The 25,972-nt window shown below is 40.3% G+C and overlaps 5 protein-coding genes across 5 annotated transcripts in view; 4 read left to right on the top strand and 1 right to left on the bottom strand.

The window, feature by feature from the left end:
• LOC6611150 (G-box-binding factor) overlaps positions 1-25,070 on the bottom strand; it is a 30,907-nt gene extending 5,837 nt beyond the window's left edge. The window contains exons 1-4 of the mRNA XM_032718110.1: positions 24,784-25,070; positions 3,263-3,703; positions 3,089-3,196; positions 717-795 (exon numbers count right to left, since the gene is read on the bottom strand). Coding sequence (XP_032574001.1) covers positions 717-795; positions 3,089-3,196; positions 3,263-3,407 — 332 coding nt within the window. The 5' untranslated portion in view covers positions 3,408-3,703; positions 24,784-25,070. The remainder of the gene's footprint in view (positions 1-716; positions 796-3,088; positions 3,197-3,262; positions 3,704-24,783) is intronic.
• LOC6611149 (serine protease 1) lies at positions 8,055-9,081 on the top strand. Its single transcript, XM_032718111.1, has 2 exons — positions 8,055-8,820; positions 8,888-9,081. Coding segments are annotated over exons 1-2 (762 nt in total). The 5' UTR covers positions 8,055-8,060; the 3' UTR covers positions 8,890-9,081.
• Positions 9,203-10,367, top strand: LOC6611148 (serine protease 1). The gene is made up of 2 exons (XM_002035669.2): positions 9,203-10,189; positions 10,256-10,367. Coding segments are annotated over exons 1-2 (879 nt in total). The 5' UTR covers positions 9,203-9,312; the 3' UTR covers positions 10,258-10,367.
• Positions 11,257-11,974, top strand: LOC6611147. Its single transcript, XM_002035668.2, has one exon. It carries the CDS (start codon positions 11,465-11,467, stop codon positions 11,891-11,893), a length of 429 nt encoding a protein of 142 aa, XP_002035704.1. The 5' UTR covers positions 11,257-11,464; the 3' UTR covers positions 11,894-11,974.
• Positions 13,609-16,033, top strand: LOC6611146 (ras-related protein Rac2). The gene has a single exon (XM_032718112.1). It carries the CDS (start codon positions 14,270-14,272, stop codon positions 14,846-14,848), a length of 579 nt encoding a protein of 192 aa, XP_032574003.1. The 5' UTR covers positions 13,609-14,269; the 3' UTR covers positions 14,849-16,033.
• Positions 25,071-25,972: the final 902 nt, after the last annotated feature.

The raw sequence follows: 25,972 nt of genomic DNA, 5'->3' as shown, positions 1-25,972 counted from the left end.
TGACATGTTTGCGTTTTAATTACAATCAAGTCGATGTCAGTTGGGCTTCCCGTCCCAAAGTCTCCCCTCTCTCACGTCGTCGTCCCGCGTCGTTGGTCTTTTTAAAGCCAAAGCGCCAACGCATTCGGCATTTCGTTTCGGCGTCATTAAGGTTAAATTAAATATTTCCACACGAGTGCTGGAAGGTCTGGAAGCTCAAGGCCCAAATAAATTGTGAATGTCGCTCAGTCATCATTAAGGCCGCGCCAACGACAAAGACAAACAAGTGCACATGTCAGCGCCAGGACATTATGGCATACATTGCAACTGTCACTCACAGGATCCGCAGGATACCCACACACAAATACTCGTATATACTATTACGGCTACGTTGACGCAGCGAACTCGAACACCAACTGACCAAGAGCAGAGAAAGTGAGGAGAGAAATGGAGACGAGAACTTGGCCTGAAGTGTCCTGGTTCCGGTTGGGCGCAAAAAGCCCGGCTAGCCGTTGACAGCCAAATATTTTATGCCGGTCGGGCAGTTGAAACAAAGGGCGACCCCATCGCCTGATGAATGGTTTCTTATTTATTTATTTATTTGTGGGGCGGGCACTCGAAACAAAAAACCCACCCGTTAAATGATATGTAAATAGAGTCCAAGTGAATGCCACATGGCGGCGTTAAATTGAGCAAAATTAACTTTTAGATTAAATTGAAATGAGGCTAGAACTTACCAATCGTTTCCGGTCTTGCTCACATTCTGCCTTTTCCTTCCGATCTGATGCGCTTTCGGTTCGGCCACCATGTTGACATCTGGAAATGGGAAATTTGAAATGGGAAATTCTTAATGACAAAAGGCAATCTGTATTATAGCCAAAAAATATAAGTATACAAAAATTCAGTGTACTTTGAAGTCATTGTTTCGGAACATAAAAGAGATTTATAACCCTACTCCTTTCATTATGCAAATGAATAGACAAAATGTGAGTGATTAAAAATGTTTTGTTTTTTCTTTCTACGTGCATTTCCATTGACCAGCTGCAGTTCTCGGTTAATTCAATCTGGCTGCACCCCAATCATTAATCTTAATAAAAGTGTGCCAAAGCCAGAAAGTACATTGTCAGTTATTGTTTATGCAAAAAAAATGATGCAAACAAAAGTACAATATATGGTCGAAGAAGAATTGCTCTTTATAACAAAAATTCCTTACTAATATTACATATTCCTTACTAATATTACATGGGCTTTTAAAGTGATTTTCAAGTAGATCGAAAAATTATTATTATTCTGCGGGATTTTTTCTATATTTATTTAGGCGGTATTTTAAATTCCCTAAGTGTATTCAAATAGCTTTATAAACCCTAACCGCATTTGATTTTTTTATGAAAAGGGTGGATACGGATAGCTTTTCGGAAGAAACCAGGATTTCGCAGCCCACGCTCGTTCATCATAATTCATGACAAAGTTTGAAGTGGGACGGCTGCGCCTCCAATCCGTTGGAAAATGGGAGCAGGGGTAAAATTCAGAGGAACCCAGAGCTATCTACAAATTGGTGGGTTTGGCTTACAAAAAGAAAAATACTGCAAGAAAAGCGGGCGTGAAGGCTTTGAGACTTTCTTTTTTCAGCTGCTCCATTTCCTTCTTGGCTTTTTTGTTATTTTTGTTTTTTCCTCTTACTGCCTCAGTGTCCGACTGTTGGGCTGGCAGGCTATAATTAAGATTAAGGATAAAAGCGTAAGAAGGATTTGCACAAGTTCCAGGCAACCATCCCCACTGGTAGCCCAGTGTAAATCGCTTTAGTTGGCCTGGCCGCGTTTTCCAGCGCTTCAAAGTCAATGGCGCGTAGCAATGAAATATTATTCCGGCCACTTCGTTGTCGGTTCTTCTTTTCCTAATCAGTGGAATTAGCATTCCACATTTTGCGATTCGCATTTGCATAAGCGGGAGAGTATTTTCCATGAGAGTCTCTGGAAAATTCGCTTTGTTTGCGCGGCGAACGGGGCGTATGAATATGAAGCATTCGCCGCGTTGCCGCCAGGAGCAGAAGCATCATCATCAACCGACACAGAGCACTAAGTGCATTAACTTGTTCTCCACACGAGACACGCACTGGAGAAATGAAAAAAAAATAGTAAATAAAAGAGTAAAAAAACAGAAAAAGAGATTCACAGAACCGTCAACATGGCAGCTGCAACTGGCGTTGAATTATTTCATTAAACGCCGAACGACTAGACTGCCAGATAGTCGAATAGTCAGGGAAGGTGGCAGATACAAAAGACAGTCGACTGTCTGGCACAACATTGAAATTTCATTAAAAGTATCGTGCCAAGATTTATGTCGGCCGCACTTTAAGTTTTTGCGGCCGGCAGCGACTTCCGCCCGTCGAAATACTCAGACATTAGTGCGGAGGGTGCCTGGAGATATGGCCACTACACATGCCAGGATCGTCGGCGGTTTCTTCATTACCATTGCCTACTATGTGTGTATGTAAGCCATAAGCCAGGACAAGCCATGCCATCCGCACCTTCTTCCTTTGCCCTTCCGGCGCCTTTGTGGCTTTTTTCGCGCGTTTGTTCGATTTTAGTGCAACGCTTCCGCTGCCGGCGGCCATTAACCTGACGAATGCCCCAAACTCCTTTCAGAGCCACATAACTGGCGATATCCTGCGAACATGCAACTTTGGCCAAGGCGAGGACGAGGGTTAAGGTCTAAAATGTCTATGCAAAGCAGGAGCCTTCGTTAGCGGCGATTTCAAGGGACGCAGCAATTGCACAGATTTAAGACCACATTTATGCACTGTAAAGGCAAACACTATCTAGACTATCATATACCCGTTATTAAGGTGAAGGAAGTGAGAAGACTGCGGTTGGCAAACTTCACAGAGGCTATCTTTGACTATTTATAACTTTTTAAGAATTGGTTCGATTAATGTTTTAAATAATTCCCAAAATCTTCAAGTTTCTCCACTTTAAAGTTCAATTTGGCTATCAGTCAAATTAATAAAATGAAATAAATAAATAAATAAAATGAAATGAAACTATGAGATGTCACCAGGACATGTAGGGCATATAAAGGTACCAGGACATTGAAAGACATAATTCCTTACCTAATGTCTGGCTGAGGACCGTCTTGCCATCCTCGCCGTGGCAGGCATTCCGGGCATCGAATGGATTGGTGAACTGCACAAAGGCATAGCCCTTATGCATGGATATGCCTGCAGGATGTTCGGGAATTCAGATTTAGAGGGAATGAGGCTGGTTGCTGGATGACAAGGACTTACCCGCGAGGCGGCCATAGATCTGAAACATGCGCTCCACGTCCGTTTTGGAGCACTGGAAGGTATTCAGATTGCCCACAAAGATGCGCGAGTTGACCGCCTGCGGATCCTGCGAGTTGGTCTGGTTGGACAGTTTGGACAGCTTCATGGTGGCTACTGGCAACGTCACAGATCCTGCCAAGGACACGGGCACGGGCGCAGCCGCGTCGCACCTGTGTTCAAAGAACAAGAACGCAATCCTGGTGAAAACCCTGCTGTTGTCCCCGTTTTTGATGCTGCCCTTTTCCCTTTTTTGTCTGTGGCTAAGACGGGGCTTTTGTTGACGGCTTATTGCATTTGCAGTCGGATTGTTTTCCCCTCAAACTCTGCCGGCTGATTTTTTTCACTTTTAACGAATCCCCAAATCTGTGAGCGGTTGCAGATTGTACGGTACCCTTGGAAAATCTGCAAAATAAGAGAAAAACGCATTGAACAATAAATAAAAATCACATTCGCTTTTGTTTGCCACTGGGCTTAAAAGTATCAATGGGCGTGTTTTTGTTTCATTTATTTATCCGGGTATGAGTTTTACGCTGTCGTGTTGATTTTTGGGAATTTTTAACTTAATGCCAGCCAATTAAAATGCAAAAATGCCTTTTAATTGAAAAAAACTTTTTCATCGGTTAATACCTTAATCTGCTTTCAGAATTTCCTTTTATATAAACACTATATGTTCTTAATACTTTGGAAATTTGTGGTTTATTAATAGGAGTAGCTGTTCACACTTTTTCAATTAGAAGATGCTTCTGTTAAATTATACTTTATTAATTTTCTTCTAAATATCCTTTTTATATTGATGTCCTTTTGATTTCACTGGAAACATGTTTCGTGCTTGTTATTAAATAAAATAACTTTCAAATTGCTTATACAAGGACACACATCCATTTACACACCCATTATCCTTCCTTTGAAAAAGGATGCAAAAGGATAAAAAATGGAGAAGAGGTGCCGAAGCGGCAACAACAAAGAAACTTTGCTCTCTCTCGTGTAAAAGTGAAAAATTAAGCGTTTTTATTGCGCTTTCGATGCCAACAGTGCAGTGCGTCCTTGTCTGACACTCCGCCCCACTCACTCACTCACACTCACCAACACCCACACCCACACTACCACACCCATTGTGGCAACATGTGTGTTCAATGTGTGCGTGTGTGGCTCCTTTGCATAGTATGCGTGTGGTAGTGTGGCTGGCAATGGGCATTAAAATGTACAAAAGACGTGCATGAAATAAAAATAAAACATGCAGCCATAAAAATAAAATACTCGTGTACTAGCAAATTGTTAATGTGATTTTTATGCAATCCCCACCCCCGAAAGAATTTATTGCGGATTTATGGGTGCGCCAGTTGGTGTTAATTGTGAAAGCTTTTGGCGCTTCAACTTGAATCTAATATAGGAAGGAGTCTGCTGATAGACGTAGAAAAAACTGAATAGTATAAAAAAAAATAAAAGGTTAACAAGCCTAAAACATACCATCGCTTTTTGTAGGAACTGCTTCTAATTATTTATTTATTTAGCAGAATATTGCATTCGATAATCATTTGAATGTTTAGAAAATAACATAGAACCGCATTCCATTGCCGGCAGCTGCGGGAAGTTGGTAAATATTCATTGATCGGTATCTACGGCTTTTCCCATCAGTTTTATTAAAAGCGTTTTCGCATTGTTTGGCATAAATCAAGCGGAGGAAGCAGTAAAGGAGTAGCAAGGAGTTTGGGATATTCAGGGCTTTGGCTGCATTGTGCGCCAGTTATGAGTGAAAGACTCTTTATTTATTATAATGGCATTCCTGCCTGCCAGTCTTCTGTCTGGTTTTCCATCCATTCACTCACCCATTCAGGCATTCATTCACTCATTCAACGCTTTCTATTTTTGTGTCGCATTGTCCTTGCAAATGAAGGAACAACGCCGATGGCGAATGCACCGTGAACAAAACCATCAGATCAGCCAAGTAGATAAGTTTGTTATTAAACCTGAGACTGCCACTTTATTTGACTCACAAACATTTGAATTCCAGACGATTAGTAGATAAGAATTTTATGAGTGTTTTGTGATATTATAGGATCATGCTACTCACAACAATTCTGCACATTCCACAATTATAAGAAAAATGTTTATGATTTTTCACAGTGCATGGCCTAACAGGCCTCCACCTCCGGGTGGAGTCATATCGAATAAACGTTTGAATATGCAACAGTTTTGGTGGCCTACTTTTCGCCGCTGCCGGCATATTAATAAATGCAACTTTAATTAAGACAACAATAAGGGTAGCTGACATATTAAAGATGTCTGTGCTGCTAAGTCCTGTGGACTAGTGAGTGTGGCAATAGAGATTCTCAAGTGCCTGCAAGTGGTTAGTTAACTCGGCTTAATTATAATTAACTGCACTGCGCAGCAAGTCAGCAGCCCAAGTTCAACCGCTAGAAAATGTGCAGGAAATTGCCGTAGTCCCCACTTTTCACAAGCCCTTCCCTTCCCTTTCCCCTTTCGAGTCCTACCAGCCCAGTTTTAGGCCCAGGACAAAGGCTGCCACCGTTTGCACTTTTATTTTCCAGACGCCCGAGCGCAAAAGTAAATTAAGACGCCTCGTGGCAAGTGAGTTAGTAAAAGTCGTCGCCGGCTAAACTTCAGGATGCCAACGTGGAGCCGCCATGTGAGCTGAACTTTGTAATTGAGTGTGGTAAAAACACACAAACAGTTGTTGCACAAGTCGCATATTTAATGCTCTACATGAGGTCTAAAACCAAACAACAAATGAAATGCATTTCAATTAGACTTTCAAATCAGTTTAAAGGAGTCTCCACTTTAAGGTGTCTTTGAAAATAGATTTGACATTAGTTCAGATTTATTTCAACAGTTGAATTGAACGACCCTCTTCTCACCTAAGTTGATGTACTCTGCCGCAAAGTGCTTAATTACTTTTGCTGCATCCGCCCAGGCTCGGGATGCCTAATGCCCCGCATTGTCTACGGCTTAAAGTCAACGACTCTGTGGACTACATTCCGCAGCCTCCTTGTTCGAGGATTTCGCTCCCCGATACTTTTTACCCAGCATTTCGTGTTAAAGCGTTTTGATGGGGCCTCGACGTGCCATAAATAATGCAGAAAGCCATTAAGCTGCCGGAGTTGTTGAAGAGCCAACGATGCGATGCTGTCAGGATTATCGGTGGCGAGCGATCAAATGTCAAAGGACACATTTCGTCGGCACGCCTGTTGCTATTTACTGCCTACTGCTCGTATCATCTTGCGTTTTCTTTTTCCATCTCTACATATGTTTATATGGCAGACAACTTTTCATTTCAAATTGCTGGGGGGGCCAGAGGGATGGTGTTGATGGCAGCCCCAATAGCGTAGCACAAAAAAATGAATAGACGTCGTGGCCCATTGAAAGCCGAAAAGTCAACAAAGGGGCTCTCACACCCACCGATCTGAAGCAGATAGAGCGACAAATAACCCCAATTGAAAGGGGGGCCAACCAAGGGGGGATGGGGGAATGACCGAAATGTTAAAGGAATGATGATGATGCCATGTGTGCATTGACAAGCCAGCAAACAACTTTATTCATAAGCAGTCAAACAGGACGAAGTCGGGCCAGGACATGGTAGAACAGGCCAACAAGGACCCGCAGACGTGACCCCGGTCGGAGCGAATAGAATCCTTTCCGAAAAGCATAGAATCCATATGAATGTACTAAGAAAAGCGCAAAAAAAGGGAAATAAAATATTTTATAATAATTTAAATTTATTTTATAATATTTAAGGCTAACATAAAGAAAAGCTTATCCCTTTAACTCAAAAACAAACAAACTACATAACTGGCTTTTTCATTATTCTGTTCGTTATTTCCCTCAGTGCATCGATTTGTTGCCCAGAGATGACTTCACGTCTGCTGGCGATAACTCTGCCGAGTTTATGGAACTCGGACTAGAGACCAGAGTCGAAGGAGCCTTTTGAGCTTTTGGAAGTTCCATGGTTTGAAATTCATATTTTGTACATGCTGAAAAGTTTAAAATTCCGAAAAAGTACTCAAAATTGTCGATAAGCGGAGAACGTGTCACCACCCGGCGCATTGTTGCTTTTTGTTTGCTGTTAATTTATCGTAATGCACAAAACAATTTACAAAAGTGAGTGAGCGACAAACAAACAAAAAAAAATGGATACAAATATTTAAATATATTTACAGGCGTATTAAGTGCCAACTATTTGCATAAATAACAAGAAATTAATAACAAACACACGGCGCCATGGCAGCAGCCGCACAAAAGTTAATAATTGCCGCTGCTGTCAACAGGCTGTGGAAATGGGTGGAAAATGCTACTGACATGTGGACCACATATAAATGAAAAATATGCCAAGGAGCGGGGTGGGGGGAAAAAAAGGAAAACACTTGCTTCGGACCTGCAATGCCATTTTATCACTTGACAGTAAATGCGTTTTATTGCTCATTAAATAAATTAAATTTGCAATGGATAAAGTGCAGCGGGGAAATCGGAAAAGTATTTAAACAATTAAAAAGCCAAGGAATTCACGCTTTAAAATTTTGAGTGTACAAATTTCACGGGAATATACGTGTTGATCATACCGAAATAAATAGCAATAATTACCTAGTTTTACTATAGAAAATGTATACTATAAAATGGAAAGGTACAACAATGAAAGCGAAATTAAATTAAGCAAATTAGTCGCACCAACATAAAATTGATTAGACACACCACGAATATATTTCAAAACTATGATAATAGAGTAACACTGTAATACTGTTTGGCGATGAAGCTAGTTGTGGCATTGTTAGTCTTATCACTAACTGTTTCGGTCTGTGAAAAAAATAAATTGAGCCCCAGGATCACCGGCGGATATCGGGCCAAGGCCTATACAATCATCTACCTAGTTGGAATCGTCTACGCCAAGAGTCCATTATCCTCACTCAAATTCGGAGCCGGCACCATAATTTCGAATCAATGGATACTCACAGTCAAGGATGTTCTGGTATTTAAGTACATTGAGGCCCACTTCGGATCGAAAAGAGCCTTTTGGGGCTACGACATTTTAAGGATATACAGGGAAAACTTCTACTTTCACTATGATAAAGATCACATTATTGCCCTGATTAAGTGTCCCTACCAAAAGTTTGATCGTCGAGTGAGTCGTGTTCGCGTTCCAGCTTATGATTCAAGATTCGATCGATACGTGGGAAATATGACCATGGTGTGTGGCTGGGGAACTGAGAAACGAAAGGTTAGGCTGCCCACATGGATGCGTTGCATAGAAGTGGAAGTCATGACGAACACGGAATGCGCCAAATACTATACCCCATTGAAATGGTATGAGATGTGCACCTCCGGCGAGGGCTTTAAAGGAGTTTGTGAGGGCGACATGGGTGGTGCGGTGGTCACAATGGGGCCAAATCCCACCTTCATTGGCGTCATATGGCTCATGCCCTCAAACTGCAGCATTGCATATCCTTCGGTACACATTCGCGTCAGCGATCACATAAAGTGGATAAAGTATGTATCCGGAGTAGGATTTTGTGAGTATCCCAAATATGAATTATAATGCATCTATGGAAAGTGAATGTCTAAATTTATTAATTTCAGAAAGCGGATAGATGGTATAATTATGCAGGCAACAACTGGAGCAGTATAAGAGAGAACGCTATAGTCGAGTTGCTCGACTATCAGATACCCGTTACTCAGATAGTGTCAGTGCGAGGCAGACATTTCAAAGTTCTTTAACACATCGTCGGAAATTGGCAAAAAAAAAAAATAAATTGCAAAAATATCAAAAATACTTTAAAAGTATTTTCGATTCTTGGACATTACAGTGGGCGTGGACAGGTGTCACTAGAATTGGCTTGTTGCATTTTGATTTTCGAGCTTTTTAAGTTTTTGAGATTACCGGACAGACATACGGGCAGACGGACGGACAGATAGGCATGCCCAGAATGCCTTAGAAAATAATCCAGCTCAAGAATACCTTATACAGTCGGACACAATACCCTCTACCTGTTACACACTGTCCAATGAATCGAGTATACCCTGTAACTCTACAACTAACAGGGATAATGAAATTGATTCGACACACCACAAATATTATTCAAAGCAATCGTAGTAAAGTTACATATTGTTACTGTTTGGCAATGAAGCTCGTTGTGACATTGTTAGTCTTATCACTAACTGTTTCGGTCGGTGAAAAAAATAAATTGAGTCCAAGGATCGCCGGGGGCTATAGGGCCAAGACCTTTACAATCATATACCTAGTTGGAATCGTCTTCTTCAAAAGTCAAACTTCATCCCTGAACTACGGAGCCGGCACCATCATTTCGAATCAATGGATCCTTACAGTCAAGACTGTTTTAAAATATAGCTACATTGAAGTCCACCTCGCATCAAGAAGATCGTATAGGGGCTTTGACATCATAAGGATCTACAGGGAAAACTTCCGCTTTCATTATGACAAGAACCATGTAATTGCTCTGGTTAAGTGTCCCTACCAAAAGTTTGATCGTCGAATGGGTCGTGTTCGCGTTCCAGCTTATGATGCAAGATTCGATCGATACGTGGGAAATATGACCGTGGTCTGTGGCTATGGAACTGAAAAACGACATGCCAAGCTGCCCGAATGGATGCGTTGCATAGAAGTGGAGGTTATTACGAACACGGAGTGCGCTAAATACTATACCCCATTGAAATGGTATGAGATGTGCACCTCCGGCGAGGGTTTTAAGGGAGTTTGTGAGGGCGACATTGGCGGTGCGGTGGTCACAATGGGGCCAAGTCCAACCTTCATTGGCATCATATGGCTCATGCCGGAAAACTGCAGCAGTGGTTATCCTTCGGTACACATTCGCGTCAGCGATCACATAAAGTGGATAAAGTATGTATCCGGAGTGGGATTCTGTGAGTATTCCAATGTGAATTATTTTTTTACTAATAAAAGTGAATGGATATATTGATTCATTGCAGAACAAAGATGTACGTTTTAATAATGCTGCCCATAAAATAAACGGAAAAATAAATCAAACAAAAACACAAAAAAAGTTTTTCTGGAATCAAAGCAACAAAATTAACGAATGTTTATTATATTTTTAATGAATATTAATAAAAATTATTGTAAATACTCTGCAAAATATAGTCCCTTGTTTTAAATCAGTTAGTCATTTGAGTACAGAGTAGCAAATATTTCACAGCTTGAGATTAGCACACCTAAAAAACAGGCGTCCTAAAAGTCAGCTTATACTTACTTACTTATTAAACATAAATAATATGCTTTGTTTATAATGTAACCATTTATTTCAATTTGGGGATATTATATAAAGCACAACCGTTAAAGTGTTAAATTTATTGTTATTGTAGCCCTGTTACAGTTCAAGTTGCACTATTTGCTTTATTTCGCACTTTTCGGTTCAGGCTGCGGTTCTTTAGCGCACATTCATTCATTATCGCCATATATATATAAATATATATATATATATGTATATCTGGTGTTCGGTTCGTCTGGTGTGGCAATAAAAATGGCTTGAATATTTTTCAGTTTGTTATGCATTTTCCTGCCACTTGGGCAGCAACAACAATTATGAATAACTCGCTGCATAATGGCCAGCAAGCTGTTCCCATGAAATTCCTGGATCGATTACCAGGGGGTGGGATATATATTCATATAAATGTATATATATATGTGCATATATCACTCCGCCAATTACGTGGCAAAGGGAACTGAACTGGGAACTGGCAGTCCCGGCGACAGTAATCAAATAATTGTTGCACTCGCTGTCATACGTATCGCACTTTGGCTTTAATTATTTGCACAGTTTTCCACTTCGCAATGGACACGTCGTAATAAGGATATGCGGATAAAGTCCTGAATGTGCCAAGGATTACTCGATTAATGCAAAGCGGTTCATTGCGGCATTTCAATTGGAATTGTTTACTATGCAGCGCAGTTAGTTTACTGATTTCAAAAAACAAGTAATCAGAAATTTGTTTACGTATATGTCAGTAACGCTTTTATTTCAAAACCCTTAGATATTACACCGATTTGTAAATGTGAGCACGTCTGATGTGGAATATTTGATAAAACATATTTTCCAGCGCCGCGACTTTTCCAAAATTATTGAGTTTCCTGATCATCTCGCCCGTGTCGACTAAAATTCGCCTCCATTCCCTAGCATTCCGATGGAGTACAGCTATAGCATTGGCTCCACGTCGCCAGTGTTCATCAGCCAATGTGCCCCGTATAACTTTCTGCGGGAATACCGCCTAGCCTGCGATTGTAGGAATATACCAGCTGTCACACTGGTTAGGGAAGCCCGCAACGCTTGGCACGCACTTAGTGACCAGGAGCAGTCCTTGTTCGAGGAAGTCCCCTATCTGATGGCCCAATTCGGACAATCCATCGAGTCGGCAATGAGGTTAACCGTCAATGTCCTGTCGCCTCAGCAAGTCATAGTGCGAAGGACACGCTCTGATGAGCGGTTAAGTAAGCGTAGAATCCGTCGTGGAAATGCCAAGACGCATAGGAAGAAGCGGCAGCAGAAGATGGGTGCAGCCAGCAGGATGCGAAGTCCAGGGATTGGAAGTACCAGGTGTCGGGCAAGCACCTAAACTTCCCAATTTCTCTGGGAAAATCCCGCCTCTTCAAAACTAAAATGATGGATATGGTAGGAATGAAAAATATAGGTACACTGCAACCAAATGCGTTTTTTTTTCTGGGAGCTTTAGGGCTCATTTGGGTTTCAAAATGTTATGGTTTAAGTAAATAACTTTGCTGAAAGGTAATTTGATAACTGCATTATTTGTTGCGCTTATCGCTTTTCAACTTAATTTAACACCATTGTTTTAGCCAAAAGCTTTCGATTGGTTAATCTTTTAAATTACGCTGTAATTTGAAAATTAATTCGAAAAAGTGTTGTTATTGTTTCCCGCCCTGACCCGCCGATAACCTTGCGACGCCCATCCGCCCACTTGAAATCGAATACGAAATCGAATGATTCACCCACGCACAAACGGAAACAGAAACATTTATTCCACTTGAGCGGACTTCATTGGTGATTTAATTGTTGCGAATTTTTTACAGTAAATTCCATTAAAAACTTTTTGAAAATGCATATTATTGAAATTCATATATTCGTGCTTGTTGTTCGGATTGCTGGAGAACAAATTTTGTGGCGCCTATTTAATTATCCAATTACAGCAGCACCATCAGCAGTGCGAGAAATTAACTTATATGCGAAAATATTCGCCGACGGCACTTTAAACATTTCCATTTTAAAATCAATGCGAAAATGGGCGTGGCATGTGGGGGGAGGGGGGTGTCTGGTTTTTGGGGCGGAAGCCAAAACACAAACACGAAATATTTCGGCTATCACTTTTGGCTGAATGCGGATGCGGCGGATTGGGTGGATTCGGTTTGGGTTCTGTTTTTGCTTTTTGGTTTTTACTGTCGATATTTTGCACTGTTTGCTAGTGTTATTTGTTTGTTATTCCTTGGGCTTTGGTTTTTGCCGACACACGCAATTTTGTGGTCCATTAAAACAGTCAACGGCAGCAAATATCGCTGGTCATGAAAAATTTAATAATTCGTTTACCATAAGAATTAGATGGGATGTAACGGTCGTAAATTGATTAATATGGCCCAAATTAAGGAAAATTAAAGGCACTTCGAGAATCTGAGTTGATGTTTTAAAAAATGTATACTTCCATTTAAGTATATTCATAAAAAGACGGTGACACATATTTAGGACACATAATTGATTCATCAATAAAAAAATATTGTTCAATTAATATTTATATCGCAATATCAACGTTATGCTTATTTTTGGTGTGGCACTGTTATTGTACCGAGATAAGCTACAAGCTATGTGTACCTGAGTTAGGTACCGCACATCTCTGATAGTCTCTAGTCGCGTGGAAATTGGCTCAAAACAACAAAACGGTCGGGAAATTCGTGGAAAACCGTCGAACAAATATAGAAAACTCTACAAAAACGACCAAAGCAAGGTCAAGTAAAGAGACTCACTATCTCTCTCTCTCTCTACCTCGCTATCTCTGTCTCGCTCTGCTCTCTATGGATTGCCACGACTAACGTCACCGAGCGAATGACTCACTGTGACTAATTTTACGGGACTGCACTGTGCTTGTGTCGCTCTCGCTCTCGCTCACATTCGCTCGCTCGCTCTTTGTGTGGGAGAGCGTATGCGCAAAGCGCTTCATTTAATCGACTGACGCACGCGAGCGAGCGAGACATCCGTACAAACAAGTTGAGAGAGCGAAAACTTCAGTGAAAAACAAGTACAACAACTGCCAGCGGAGGCAGAAATTTTCTTCAATCGCCGCGAAGATTTCACAGCGTTTGGGCGTGTTTTTTCCGTTTCTGCCACAGCAAATAAGCAAATCCCCACATATGCGGGCCCAATTAATTCATAAATAATATACCGAGCGAACAGGAAGAACGCCGTCACGGTTCTGCATTCAATTAAGAATATTGATTTAACAACTTTCGCGATAAATCAAACTCCACTTCAAATTCGCATCACTCTCTGTACGCGATTGTTTGTCTTTGTATGTGTGTGGGCAGAATTTGTATTAGTGCGTGAGCAAATTATTGTATAATCGCCGAAACAATAAAAGCAAAACGCCAACGCGAAAAGCAAAAGCTATACAATTAGAAAAACTAGCTGAGCTGCTGCGATACAAGGCAAAACTAAATTGTATGACTAAAATTTGTGCGTTGAACTAAAAGAAAAGTACAAATATCGAAACATTCAAAAACTGCCTGACCTACTGAGTTGAATGATTACCCCGAAGTAATTATAAAGTTAGGCTGCCACAAAGAAAACCAGTTGAGCCACTTCAAATCGAGCACGAAACCAGCTGATCCACTGAAAAACCCTCTGCACCCAGCGCACAGCACAACCAACCAACCCATCGAGCTGCTGAATCCATCGATCGCCCAGTAGTACCACCAGTACAGCATTCATCATGCAGGCCATCAAGTGTGTGGTTGTGGGCGACGGAGCGGTGGGAAAGACCTGCCTGCTGATCAGCTATACGACCAACGCCTTCCCGGGCGAGTACATACCCACTGTGTTCGACAACTACTCGGCGAATGTGATGGTGGATGCCAAGCCCATCAATCTGGGCCTCTGGGATACGGCTGGTCAGGAGGACTACGATCGCCTGAGGCCGCTATCCTATCCGCAAACGGATGTCTTTCTCATCTGTTTCTCACTGGTGAATCCGGCATCGTTTGAGAACGTGCGGGCCAAATGGTTTCCCGAGGTGCGTCATCACTGCCCGAGTGTGCCAATAATCCTGGTCGGCACCAAGCTAGATCTGCGCGACGATAAGCAGACGATCGAGAAGCTGAAGGACAAGAAGCTGACACCGATCACCTATCCCCAGGGACTGGCGATGGCCAAGGAAATAGCTGCGGTCAAGTATCTGGAGTGCTCTGCCCTGACCCAAAAGGGTCTGAAGACGGTCTTCGATGAGGCCATACGATCCGTGCTATGTCCTGTCGTTCGAGGACCCAAGAGGCATAAGTGCGCTCTGCTCTAAGAACTTTGAACCCACACAAAACAAAAATGCGAAGAAGAACTCCAACAAAAACAAAAAAAAAACAAGAAGAGAAGAAGAGAACAAAGCGCAAAATTCTGTGCAAAATATTCATATTCGCTTTGTTGGGTCTTTAGTTACAGCAGATAGTGTGTGAGTGTGTGTGTGATGTGAGTGCAAGTGTGAGTGCGTCTCTGGGTTGCGAGTGTGACGGCATGAGTGTGTGAATGAGTGAGCGTAGTTTTGTTTTTATTGTCAGCTTTATGTGGGGGAGCAGCAGCCACAAAAACAACAACAACACAGCTATCAGCAAGGGGGCTCTACACGGGTTGGGGGCGGGGCCAGGGGTCTCTGGGGGAGCAGATCACAGATAGAAAGATATATACATAAGCATATAAGTATGATATTGTGCGTACACGGTAAAATAAATGTGTAAGAACTTTAAAAACTTGAAATATTGGATGTAATATTGCTCAAATTTGATTACATTTCTTACTGGCACAACATTTTCTATATTGCTCTCGATAATATGTTTAAATTTTTCTGTTCTGAGTTATTGTTTCGTAGCATTTTTAATGACTAACTTGTTTTAGAATTTAGATTAAGTACAACTCATGCGAAACACTTTTGCGTTTATGACATACAAGAATTAACATTTTAAAAATGATTTCGACTAATTAAAAAAAGTTAATTAAAAGAAAGAAAATTTGATTTTCGCAAGTAGTAGTCCATAAATTGCCCTAAAAAGCAAATGCATTAAATTAAACAGCACAAATTATAACTTTGCAACGAAGTTCGGCCTGAGAAACGTATGACAAATCAAATAAAATTAATTGTAAATAAATCTAGACGATTTAAAGCCTTTAGCGCCCCAAACACAGTCACTAGTACCAGATAGCTGTTATCTGGGCGGGGAAGAAAAACCCCAGGAAGGCCCCGCCTATAGCCAATATCTGAACAATCGGGGAATGTGGGAAGCCGACAAAAAAAAAGAAACTTTCATTTATACATATAGTATTTAGAGTGAATGTGTGTGTCTGATCAATGGTCTTCCCGCTCAACGCATTTGCCTGGACTTGATTTAATGTATACTAAATGCACAATTAGCCTCTACTTTGATGTTAATTTATATTACTGATATTTATGTTAAATAAATGCATACATTTTGCCAATTTGTTTTTAACGAAAGAGAGCGGTAAATTACAAAAAAAAAAAAAAAAACACATTATTTATATTAACACATAATTTATCAATAAAGAGTGTAATATTAATCAACCAAAATAAACGTTTGTACAAAACTAAATAGTCGGATGTGAAGTGAGTTATGTTGGGAGCAAAGTGCATTCCAGATTTATGTCTTTTATGAAAGTAAGGTGGGTATATTTAAAGGTTTTTCATAGTTGGTTTAACCCCTGAACTGCTGCATACTTTTCGGCTAGTGCGGAAAATTCCACACGCCTGGCAACTTTAATCTTATCTGCACCCGCATTTGTCACAAATTTTAGATAATTATTTCCGATTGCCGGACACGCCGGAAGTTCTGATCCCCGGACCGGTTGACTAAGCAATTTGCCAGTTCCAGTCCAATCATACATATATACTATAATGGCTACATCATATTTATTTATGCCTTTATGCTCCGCTTTCGATCAATTCCATCTATATCTATAGAATACTTCGATTGTCATAATGAGCCAGCTGTTGATTGATTGCCCGCGGCTACGAGTATGATGAGGAGGGTCTGGTTTGGGTGGGTGGATTTGGATGGCTTTGCGGTCACCGTGTGTATGCGGCTCGTTAGCGGATGTGGGTATGGCCCCACACTGCCGCTGCTCAGTGTGAATTTGACAAATAATTACATAAGACAACCTGCTGTGCGAATTGTGCCCATCCTCCCGCACATTTCAATGGCCACTGATGGATGTTTTTGCCACACCACCGCCCCCAGCCAACCCATCGTGTGGTTTTGTCTGTGACGCGACGAATTGCATAATTGACCCACATTTTGAACAAACACCGCGGCACCAGCCAGCAATCAAAACAGAGAGGCCATAGGATAGGGCGACCAACGAAGTCAATTTAATTAGCAGCAACATTTGGCTAGCATCTAGAACTTGCCTGCACCTCTAGAATTTGCACTTTTGGCTCTAGAATGCGCCGCTGAAGAAGCCGCTGAGTGAAGATGCGTTGACAGGCGTGGAATGTTCGGCATGTTCAGATACAATCGCCCTACTACATTGCATGCAGATACTTTGTATCAGAACAATACCAAATTAATTTATAATTAATTTCATAAATGGGATCCTCGTGTATGCAAGTTATCCAAATAGCAGTTTTAAATGTATAGGTTTCCCTGTGCTTCATGCTGTCTTCAATTAATTTCCAAATTTTGCTACATCTTAGAAAAACATTCTATACAAAAAAGTTTGTATAGTTAGTTTCTAAAATTCATATAAAATGCAAATGATTGTGCTTTTTCCAATGAGAAATAGATTTCCCACCTGTAAACAACGCTCTCACAAATAAAAAGGCATATAATAAAATTGGCTTGATTTTCCCTTGAATTCCCTTTAATTTTCCATTTCCCAACCGCGGTGCAAATTTTAGAATGTGAGCGGGATTTTTCCTCGATTATCCCCCCTCCCATGGAAGTGGGAAAACTGCAGAATGGCCATTACCGCTAAGTGGACAACTGCTGTGCGATGCAAATCCATTGACAAGTGTCGCATAATCATGCCCCATGCCAAATGTAAATGCAAATGGAAAATGCTAAATTTATGCACTGCATGCGTGAAATTAAAAGCTTCCCCGGCGGACTTACAGCTCCATTTGGTCCTGATTTCCCTGGGCCAGGTTTTGCAAAAGAGGCTCGCGCAATTTGTCCGTTTTCAGGTGGTTAACAATTTGGCTAAATCAATTATACGCACGGCGAGCAACGCGAAATCGTGGCGATTTTCAGCTCTTAATTGAGAGATTTCCAGCGAAATCGTGGCCATTGGGAAAAGTGGAAAAATTTAATATGAAAATTTCCAAAAGAATTCCTTGCTGGCCACAAATTTCGTACAAAATGCCAATAAAATACGCTCCGGCGCAAAAATTCCATGCCACATGAAGATGAAGGTAAATTCAGGTGAGCTTGGGCTGGGGGAGGTCAAAATATTTCACACTTCCGGTGTGGAAAATGCTTGCACCTGATCCTCTGCCAAACAGGATATGACGAGCTCGGACACCTTTTCACATACCCGCCCAAACCACCCAGCCATTTTCTCAGCATATTTTCAGCGGCAACTTCCTGCCAGAAAACACATTGCAAATTATGATGCGAATACGAGTTGCGACGGAGGAGAATGGGCGGAAATGTTGAGTTTTCCAAAACAGCCAACTAAAAAAAAAAAATTTCATTTGTGCGCTGATGCTGCTATTGGTTTTGGCTGCTCATGGAAAAACAGAAAAATATAGGACAAATCGATTTTACTCAAACTGGAAACGACTTCAATACAGATCAATAAACGTTTGGAATAATGAAAATCAATAGTTTCCACCTCTTCCTAAATTATCTTATATATTAACTTGAAATTACATGATTTTCACATTTCACATTAAGATACTGAATATTTAAGCGGAATAAAACGCGATGCTTGCTGTGAACAAACAAAAGCTTGAGGACGCAATTGATATGTATGGCCAACAGGCAGGACACGCAGGACATTCGATGGGCTGTGGCGAAAGGAGCGAAGCCATATAGTGGCGTAGCCAATATCCGTTGCAAGGATTACGCATGTGGGTATCTGCCTCGGACTTGTTATTGATAATCTTTGTCATGGCCAGCATGGCAACGTAAAGCAGCGACAGCGGCTAACAAAAAAGCAAGGAGTCACAGGACAACTCCGGCAAAGGATGCAGTCAGCAAAATTTCAGCACTTCACTTTTATTTTATGGTTTAAAAATGTATATTTCCAATTTTAAGAAAATTTACGAGTTCTGGTACAAAATTTACGAAGAAAGTTGTGCGTTTCTATAGTAGAGCAATCAAGGATGCAGTATCTCATTATTTCTGATTGTGTAAAAGATGCGCCAGGATTGTCGTCCTGCGGAGTAATGAACTGCGGCAGGACCAGACAGGCGACGAGCCTTGTTTGTCCCGCCGATCGATGCAGCTGGAGTCGAGTGTATTAAAAACAAAGTCACACTGTGTGTCCTGCATCCTTGTACGCTGCCAAAGTCAATGAACAGCGACGTGGGACGTGGACGTGGATGTGGAAGTGGACCGGCTGCCAGGATATGAAGCGTGTGCGAAAGTTTTGCACAATTAGGATGTCTCCCCAACTCGGATCGCTCCTCCTTCTCGGGGCAATAAAAAAGTTTAAAGTTGCGTTTAAATATGCATTCCATAATTCATGGATGCAGGCGATGGAGCTTTGATTTTCCAGTCGACGCCAGTCAGACAGCAACACGTTTCCGCCATTTTGTTGGCTGGCTGGCAACTTGTTGCATTTTCCACATTTGCATGGTCGGAAAATGGTGATCGGGCGGGGGAAAGTGTAAGGGAAATGTTGACATCCCGAACACGTTGATATTTCCGCCAGACGACGAGCGATGCTGAAAAGTTGAAAACTTGCGCCAGTCTGACATTCAAATCGAGCAAACGTACGTGTGTGTGTTTAGGATTTCAGGTGTGCATTCTGAATTTGAGTATGATTCTATGTGAGGCTTTTCATTTTCAATTAAACACAATTACATGTCCAACTGTCAGCTTCAAGTTAATAATGAACACAAGGCACAACTAAAATCCCGAAATAGGTGTCACTTAGTTGCTCCCCAGGTAGTGCTCAAAAGTATCTGAATATTTTGCTACACTCTATTTTTGACCACCACCCTCAGCTACACAGTTCAAAGATTTTCCTATTTGTGTGTTTGGCTTTTTAAAAATATATGTATATATCTATATGTAAACAACAAAACCCACACCGTCTTGGTGTGCTTAGTATTTACATTCGCATATAATGATTTTTGGGTAAATAGATAGAATTCTCTGTGGGATCGAATCTAATGAAATCAAATGAACTTACTTCTTAATATATTTTCCTCACCAAGAACGTTTCTAGAGCGTAGAAAAATTATTCACCCTCGGCGCAGATTGACATTAATTGTTTAAATTGAAGCGGATACGCTCGACTGGCCAGCGAAATTCTTATAAATTTTATTCCGGCATGGGTGAATTCCATCGAAGGATTTACGCATCCCATTGGACTTTGGATTGCTGTGAGTTCGCAAAATTGCTTGAAGGGCTTAAGTAATGACGGAAACTTTAGGAATTTATGGAGATAGGAAATTAGTAGCAAGGGGATTCTAAGATTTAGTAATGCAATTATTAACATGCTCCAAAGAAACCTAATTACTTTGGCCGGAAATTTAGTCAAAGAGTTGAGAAGTTTATACTTTAACTTCGGACACTTAACAAAAACCTTTTAATTCAAGGTACAAGTTACAAAAACAAAATACAAAATATTAATAAAATGCGGCAATTAAATTAGTCTTAAAAAAATACACATACATATATATTTGTCACCCTGAAACCGCCAAGTGTTGAAATTATTCAAAAATGCTTCTTCCCCCAAAAGTTCCTGAATTTGACGCGAATTCGGGGATTCCCCTTGCCCTTATTTTTTTTTTTTTGGTAACTGATGTCTCTGAGGACACTTTATCATGGCTCGCGAGGCTCAAACAATTGTTGCAAATTGAGCTCAGCGACTAAGTGGTTTTATTTTAAATCTTTCACGTTCAGCACAGAGTCACCAAAAATAAAACCAAATGAAAGCGCGGAAATCTGAAGCTTTATTACAACAAGTTGCTTTCAAAAACTCAACAGTCGCGCCAAGTTGTAAGCGGAATAATTTGGTTTTTCTGTTATGTCAGCTCCCCTTATTTTCTTTTTTCCATCTGCAGCTCAATTGTTTGGTAAATGTCAGTCTTCATTTGTCAGCTACATTCAAAGTTGGCTTAAGTGGCTTCGTTGTTGGACGGATTTATATCTTCTGCCAGATTTATATCTTCATATAAAACGATATGCATTAAAGCTTTAAATGTGGCCCAAGCTACTCCACACCCATTGATGGACATTTAAAATTACAATTGAAATTGAAAAATTTCCAACGAAGCACTTGCAGTCGATTATCCTGGCGCGCAGCTAATACGAATCCTATAAATATTTAGTATAGCTTTTCAAGGACTAATTCTGATTAATTTATCAAACGATTTGCCGATAAGCCTTGACACGAAATGCCAGACTCTGGATTTATGGCCCAACATTACGAGCTGCCTAGCTAATTATTTCGCTGTGTTTGTGCCTTGGCTTTTGCCCACTTAACAACTGCCTGTCTTTGTTTCTTGGCAGTGAATCAAGCTGGGAATCAATAAAATCCGGTGGCACATGAATTTAAGCACGTAAACACAAAAACAAAAGCCGGCAAATGTGCATGGCATCAAAATCAAAAAAATAAAGGGGCCAAAACAACAAAAGCCAACAGCGAACGAAAGTGAATTTCACGCCATTGGCCAAAACGATTTTCCGGTAGGAAGGCATCAATCAGATCGGAAAATATTTCGTTTTGCTTACTTATTTATTATTACTTATTATTATTTATATATATTTCAATGGTTTATTACAAGCTCGTCGAGTTCGCAGAGCTGCATAGTTGAAGCAAGCCCAATATGAATATTTATATTTATTCTAATTTATTGAATATATTAATTTAAAGATTTAATAGCCAAAAGTTTGTAGTTGGCAACTTTTTAATAGCTTTTATTGCCACAATGCAGCAATGAATAAGTTATCATACCCAAAAAAGGATATATTTTTAGCTATTAGGAAATCTTTTAAAAGTTAATGAAAGTTGAATTCTTTTGCTACATATAATTTCATGTTAAAGTAATACATTTGCAATACATTTTTTCGATCAGCTCCTTGAAATGAAATGATTAAATTCTTTTAAATATTTTAAACGGAAATGTAAAATGTAAAAGTATTTCTTTTTCCTAGCCATTTAAGATAAATAACCCTAGACATCTGTGCCACAAAGGAATGCTAATCAAGTGGGAAGCCGGAGCAATGAAATTATCGACCGATTTCGGATTTCCCGTGGCTTCCCATTCCCATGTTCGTGCTCCCTAAGCTCTAATTGAACTCTTTTACTTTAAGCCCGCTTCCTCGTTGCTGTCAAATGGAGCATGTAAATGCAATCCACCGGAATCCGCCAGCCACTCCATGCCACCACGATGCAGGTGACCTTGTGGCAGTGGTTGGGCTGGCGGTGGGGATCTTGGCCATCTTGTTTAACTCAAACCGCAGTGGGCCATTTGTTGTTACATTAACCCACTATGCACAGCTCATAAATAAGAAGGCATCTCAACACCTGCGAATTGCAGTTGCATTCGCCCCCGGGCAGATGGCTTTAATATGCTCGGAATTTCGCAGCGTAACCCCTTCATAAACACTGATTTTCATTTTGACTGCAGAAAGCGTTAAATAGTTTTGTGGTTTTTGGCTGTTTAGATGAAAAGTTAATACGTCTGCGGCCTTTGATGCGTCAGCTGCCAAAAATTAACAGGTGAACTATGCGCGGAAAAAAATGCGTATTAAATCATTTTCCAAAGGTTACAATTCCATAGAGCTTATGTATATAACTATATATATATATTCCCTAGAAAACTAGTCGCTGCTATAAGAATTTCTGTACCATAAAATACGAACGTTTTTTGTTTATATTCACTTGTACGCAGTTCTTTCGAAAAGTTGAAGCTAGGTGACGACGACGAAGTTGTTGAAATTTTTATCATATTAATACAATTCCGGTGAAGCAAAGGACGTGGAAATCGATGCTAAGCAAAACTACATGCATAAATTAGGCGCAGATAAATAAACACGATCGAGATGAATAAGTTTCAGGAATTGTACACATGTGACCGAGCTGTGAGGCAATCGAAAGTCTAAGCAATTAAAATGCTATAAAGTTTTTCACAGGCCAATCACCGGAACATAAACTCAGCGTGTACTCGAATGAAAATCCATCGGAGCTATAAAATATATGGTGGCAACAATTTGCTTGAACCAAGGACAACGCATTGTATCTTACTATTTCTATTTAATTTATTATGCTGACTGGGTACAGCAATAGAAAAGTCATAAAACCATGGCATACTCTGTGGCGTTCGAACGGGAGTAATACGTTTTTAATAAACCAAATAGCAGCAGGCGCCATTTTCTCGGCAGCAGAGGATACACTCAACAGGAATCACCGATATCAAGGCACTATTCAGTTTGGTGCGGCAATAACCGAAAATCTAATAGCCATAAATGTGGCGATTTTGGGGGCTTTCTGGCGTAAAAATGGTAGCCCCCATTTTCGATTTAGCGCCGTGTGTTTAACAACATGTTAACATGTTGACTATTGCAATGAGCATTTCGTATGCGGGCATGCCCGTAAATCAGGCAATCGACTATGAGCCGCAAGCCAAACATTAACCCCGGAAACCCCAAATCCGTTTCCCGCAGGATTCGGTCCTTTTTGCGGACTGACGGGCCATAATGTGATTTAACTAGCGGTTTGCGTTTGCATTTGGTTTGATTACCGATTTTCGGTTTTGTTTGCCTCTTTATGGGATAGTCTCACACTCACTGTTTTTGTTTGTTATAATATTTTTGGAATAATCCTTTTTTTACTTTCTCATTTCAATACAAATACACTTTCTGAACTAGCTATAAAAAATTAATTATAAAGTTAATATATTTTGTTACCTTTTTCTAATCAGTTATCAATTGGTTAGATAATCTTCTTACTCTATTAGAGCACTGTAATATTTTTGTAATCTATGAGAGTTAATTTTATACACCCAGTAATCTAACGATTTAATTTATTGTTCCCAGCACCATCCCAATCCCATTTCCAACCTATTCCGCTCATTTGTATCTCCACTCGGCCGGTCTTTCTAGTTATTATGCTGTTATTTATATTTCAGCGCGAAATTCTCAGTGCCCCTGAATGTTGCACAATTTTCGTGTTTTTTTTCCGCTAGGTTTGTTTGTTTTATTTTTTCTTTTCTTTTTTTTTTTTGTCATCAAACATGTTGCGTGTCTGGCCGCCGTGTGCAATTTAAGCGATGACTGGGGTTAAGGGGGTGCAGAAATTCGGGGAGGACTGCCAAACTTTTGCCACGTAAATGATTTGTTTTGTCAATTATTTTGTTAGCCAACATGCAACAGCAACGGCAGAGAGTCTCAGCTGATAACATCAAAACAAAGGATCCCATCCCTTGCCCAGAGGAATAACTTTTTTGGGCTACGATTTAATTGAGAGGCGTGGCCGCACAAATTGCATCAAGATAAACAAACAATACTGAAATCGGCAAAATGAAAAAAAAGGAAACGGAGTTGATGTGTCCCAGATTGAAAGTCCGATATAGTCTGATTTTTCTGATTTTCCGCAGATTTTATTAAGTGCTGGGTGATCGCTTCGTTTGAGATTGTCTGCGGCATCTGTTTAGACAAGTGAGTCCAATTGCATAAATATTTATCGCACTCGCAGCCAGCTGATTATTTATCGCCTGACGCAAGATAAAAAAATAATGAAACACATGTGCACTCGACTCCCTTGCTTCTGAAATTAAAATTAATGCACATTTGGCTTTCTGCCGGCCTACAAAAATAATAGAAAAACAGAGTTTTATGGGGGGAGAACGACAAAAAAGATGGAAAATCCGTTGCTGAACTGGCAATTGAGTGATGGATGGATTGGCATTGGCCCCACTAACATTCGGCATTTTTTTTTATGCCTCGTCTTAATTAACATGCGCGACATTCTGTTATTTCATTTTTTTTTTTTTTTTTTGTGACATATGTTTAGGATCTGACGTTAGAGGTCTAGAGATTCGTTGGAAATTACCTTAGTACAACTGGAACTCGAACACTCACTCACTAATAATATCTTTTTGGTAAATTCATTTGCTAATGATGCGCCTGGCCAGAGAAATAAATTTCCCAATTCATTGCACTAAATTTGTGGCACTAATTGCACTTAGCCGCAATCGCGATAACTCAAAATAACACACGCGGCACCCAAGATTCCAAATATTTAGAAGAATATTTCAAAAACACACATAGACTGAGAACTCTTGAATTGTATTTGCTTGGCGGAGTGAAAAAAGCGTACAGCTGACCGTTTCACAGTGCGGGCCGTTGCCAACTGAATCGTTGGATAGGAATCGAAATAAAGCCAGCCCCGAATCGCTTGCAAAAGGCTCGTATATCTTTCGGATTTTCCGCTCGTTTTGTTTCGGCTATCTGTCGGATTTTGGCTTCGTGTGGAAAAGCCGGCAAAACAAAATGTAAATAACAGTGGGCAGGAGGGTATATCGGCCAGGGGGCTGGGGTTTTGGGTAACCGGCTTTTGGTGTTGAGCTTTGCAGATCTTACGCCTTACGAGCCAAACGTCAGACGAATGGATGTGTGCCCCCCGCTCCATAAAAAAACCCCACCCACTGCGCCCACCCCCTGTGTTTGCTTTGTGGCTTTTCGGGGTTGTTGTTAGAGAGTCTGTCGGTGTGTGTGTGTGTCCCAACGTTTGTTTGTAGATACTTCGGCTTGGCCTGCAATTGGCGGGAAATGTTGTGGATCGCATTCGGAGTGACTCCTTGTAGTCATTAATATTTTAGAAATTAAAATCTAATTTTGTAATAGAAATTAATTGGCCTTTAATTAGGTATTCGAACAAGGAATTACTTATATTCGCTCCTATTCACTGAATTTAATTAAGTTCAATATATTGTTTTTGTAACAAAAACATTCGCTTAAAATCCTGAAAACTATGTGCTGAATTTTAAATATCTAAATGATGTATAAATTTTTTAATTTTATTGTCACAAGCTTAGAAACACTAAACTATATAAAATATAGTGGTAAGTTCAAATTGGTAGCTTCAAGCTTTAATATTTGTATTATTTTAAAATGCGAAAATTTCATAATATGAAATTATTTAATTCTAGATAAAAATAGCGCATTTTCAGAAATTTTGTGTATCAATTAAAATGTATTATTTTTAAAAATACATATCAAAAACATCTTTTGTTTCCTTT

This window comes from Drosophila sechellia, chromosome 3L, assembly GCF_004382195.2.
Source record: "Drosophila sechellia strain sech25 chromosome 3L, ASM438219v1, whole genome shotgun sequence".
Lineage (NCBI taxonomy): Eukaryota > Metazoa > Arthropoda > Insecta > Diptera > Drosophilidae > Drosophila > Drosophila sechellia.
This window is presented reverse-complemented; position numbering and strand designations above follow the sequence as displayed.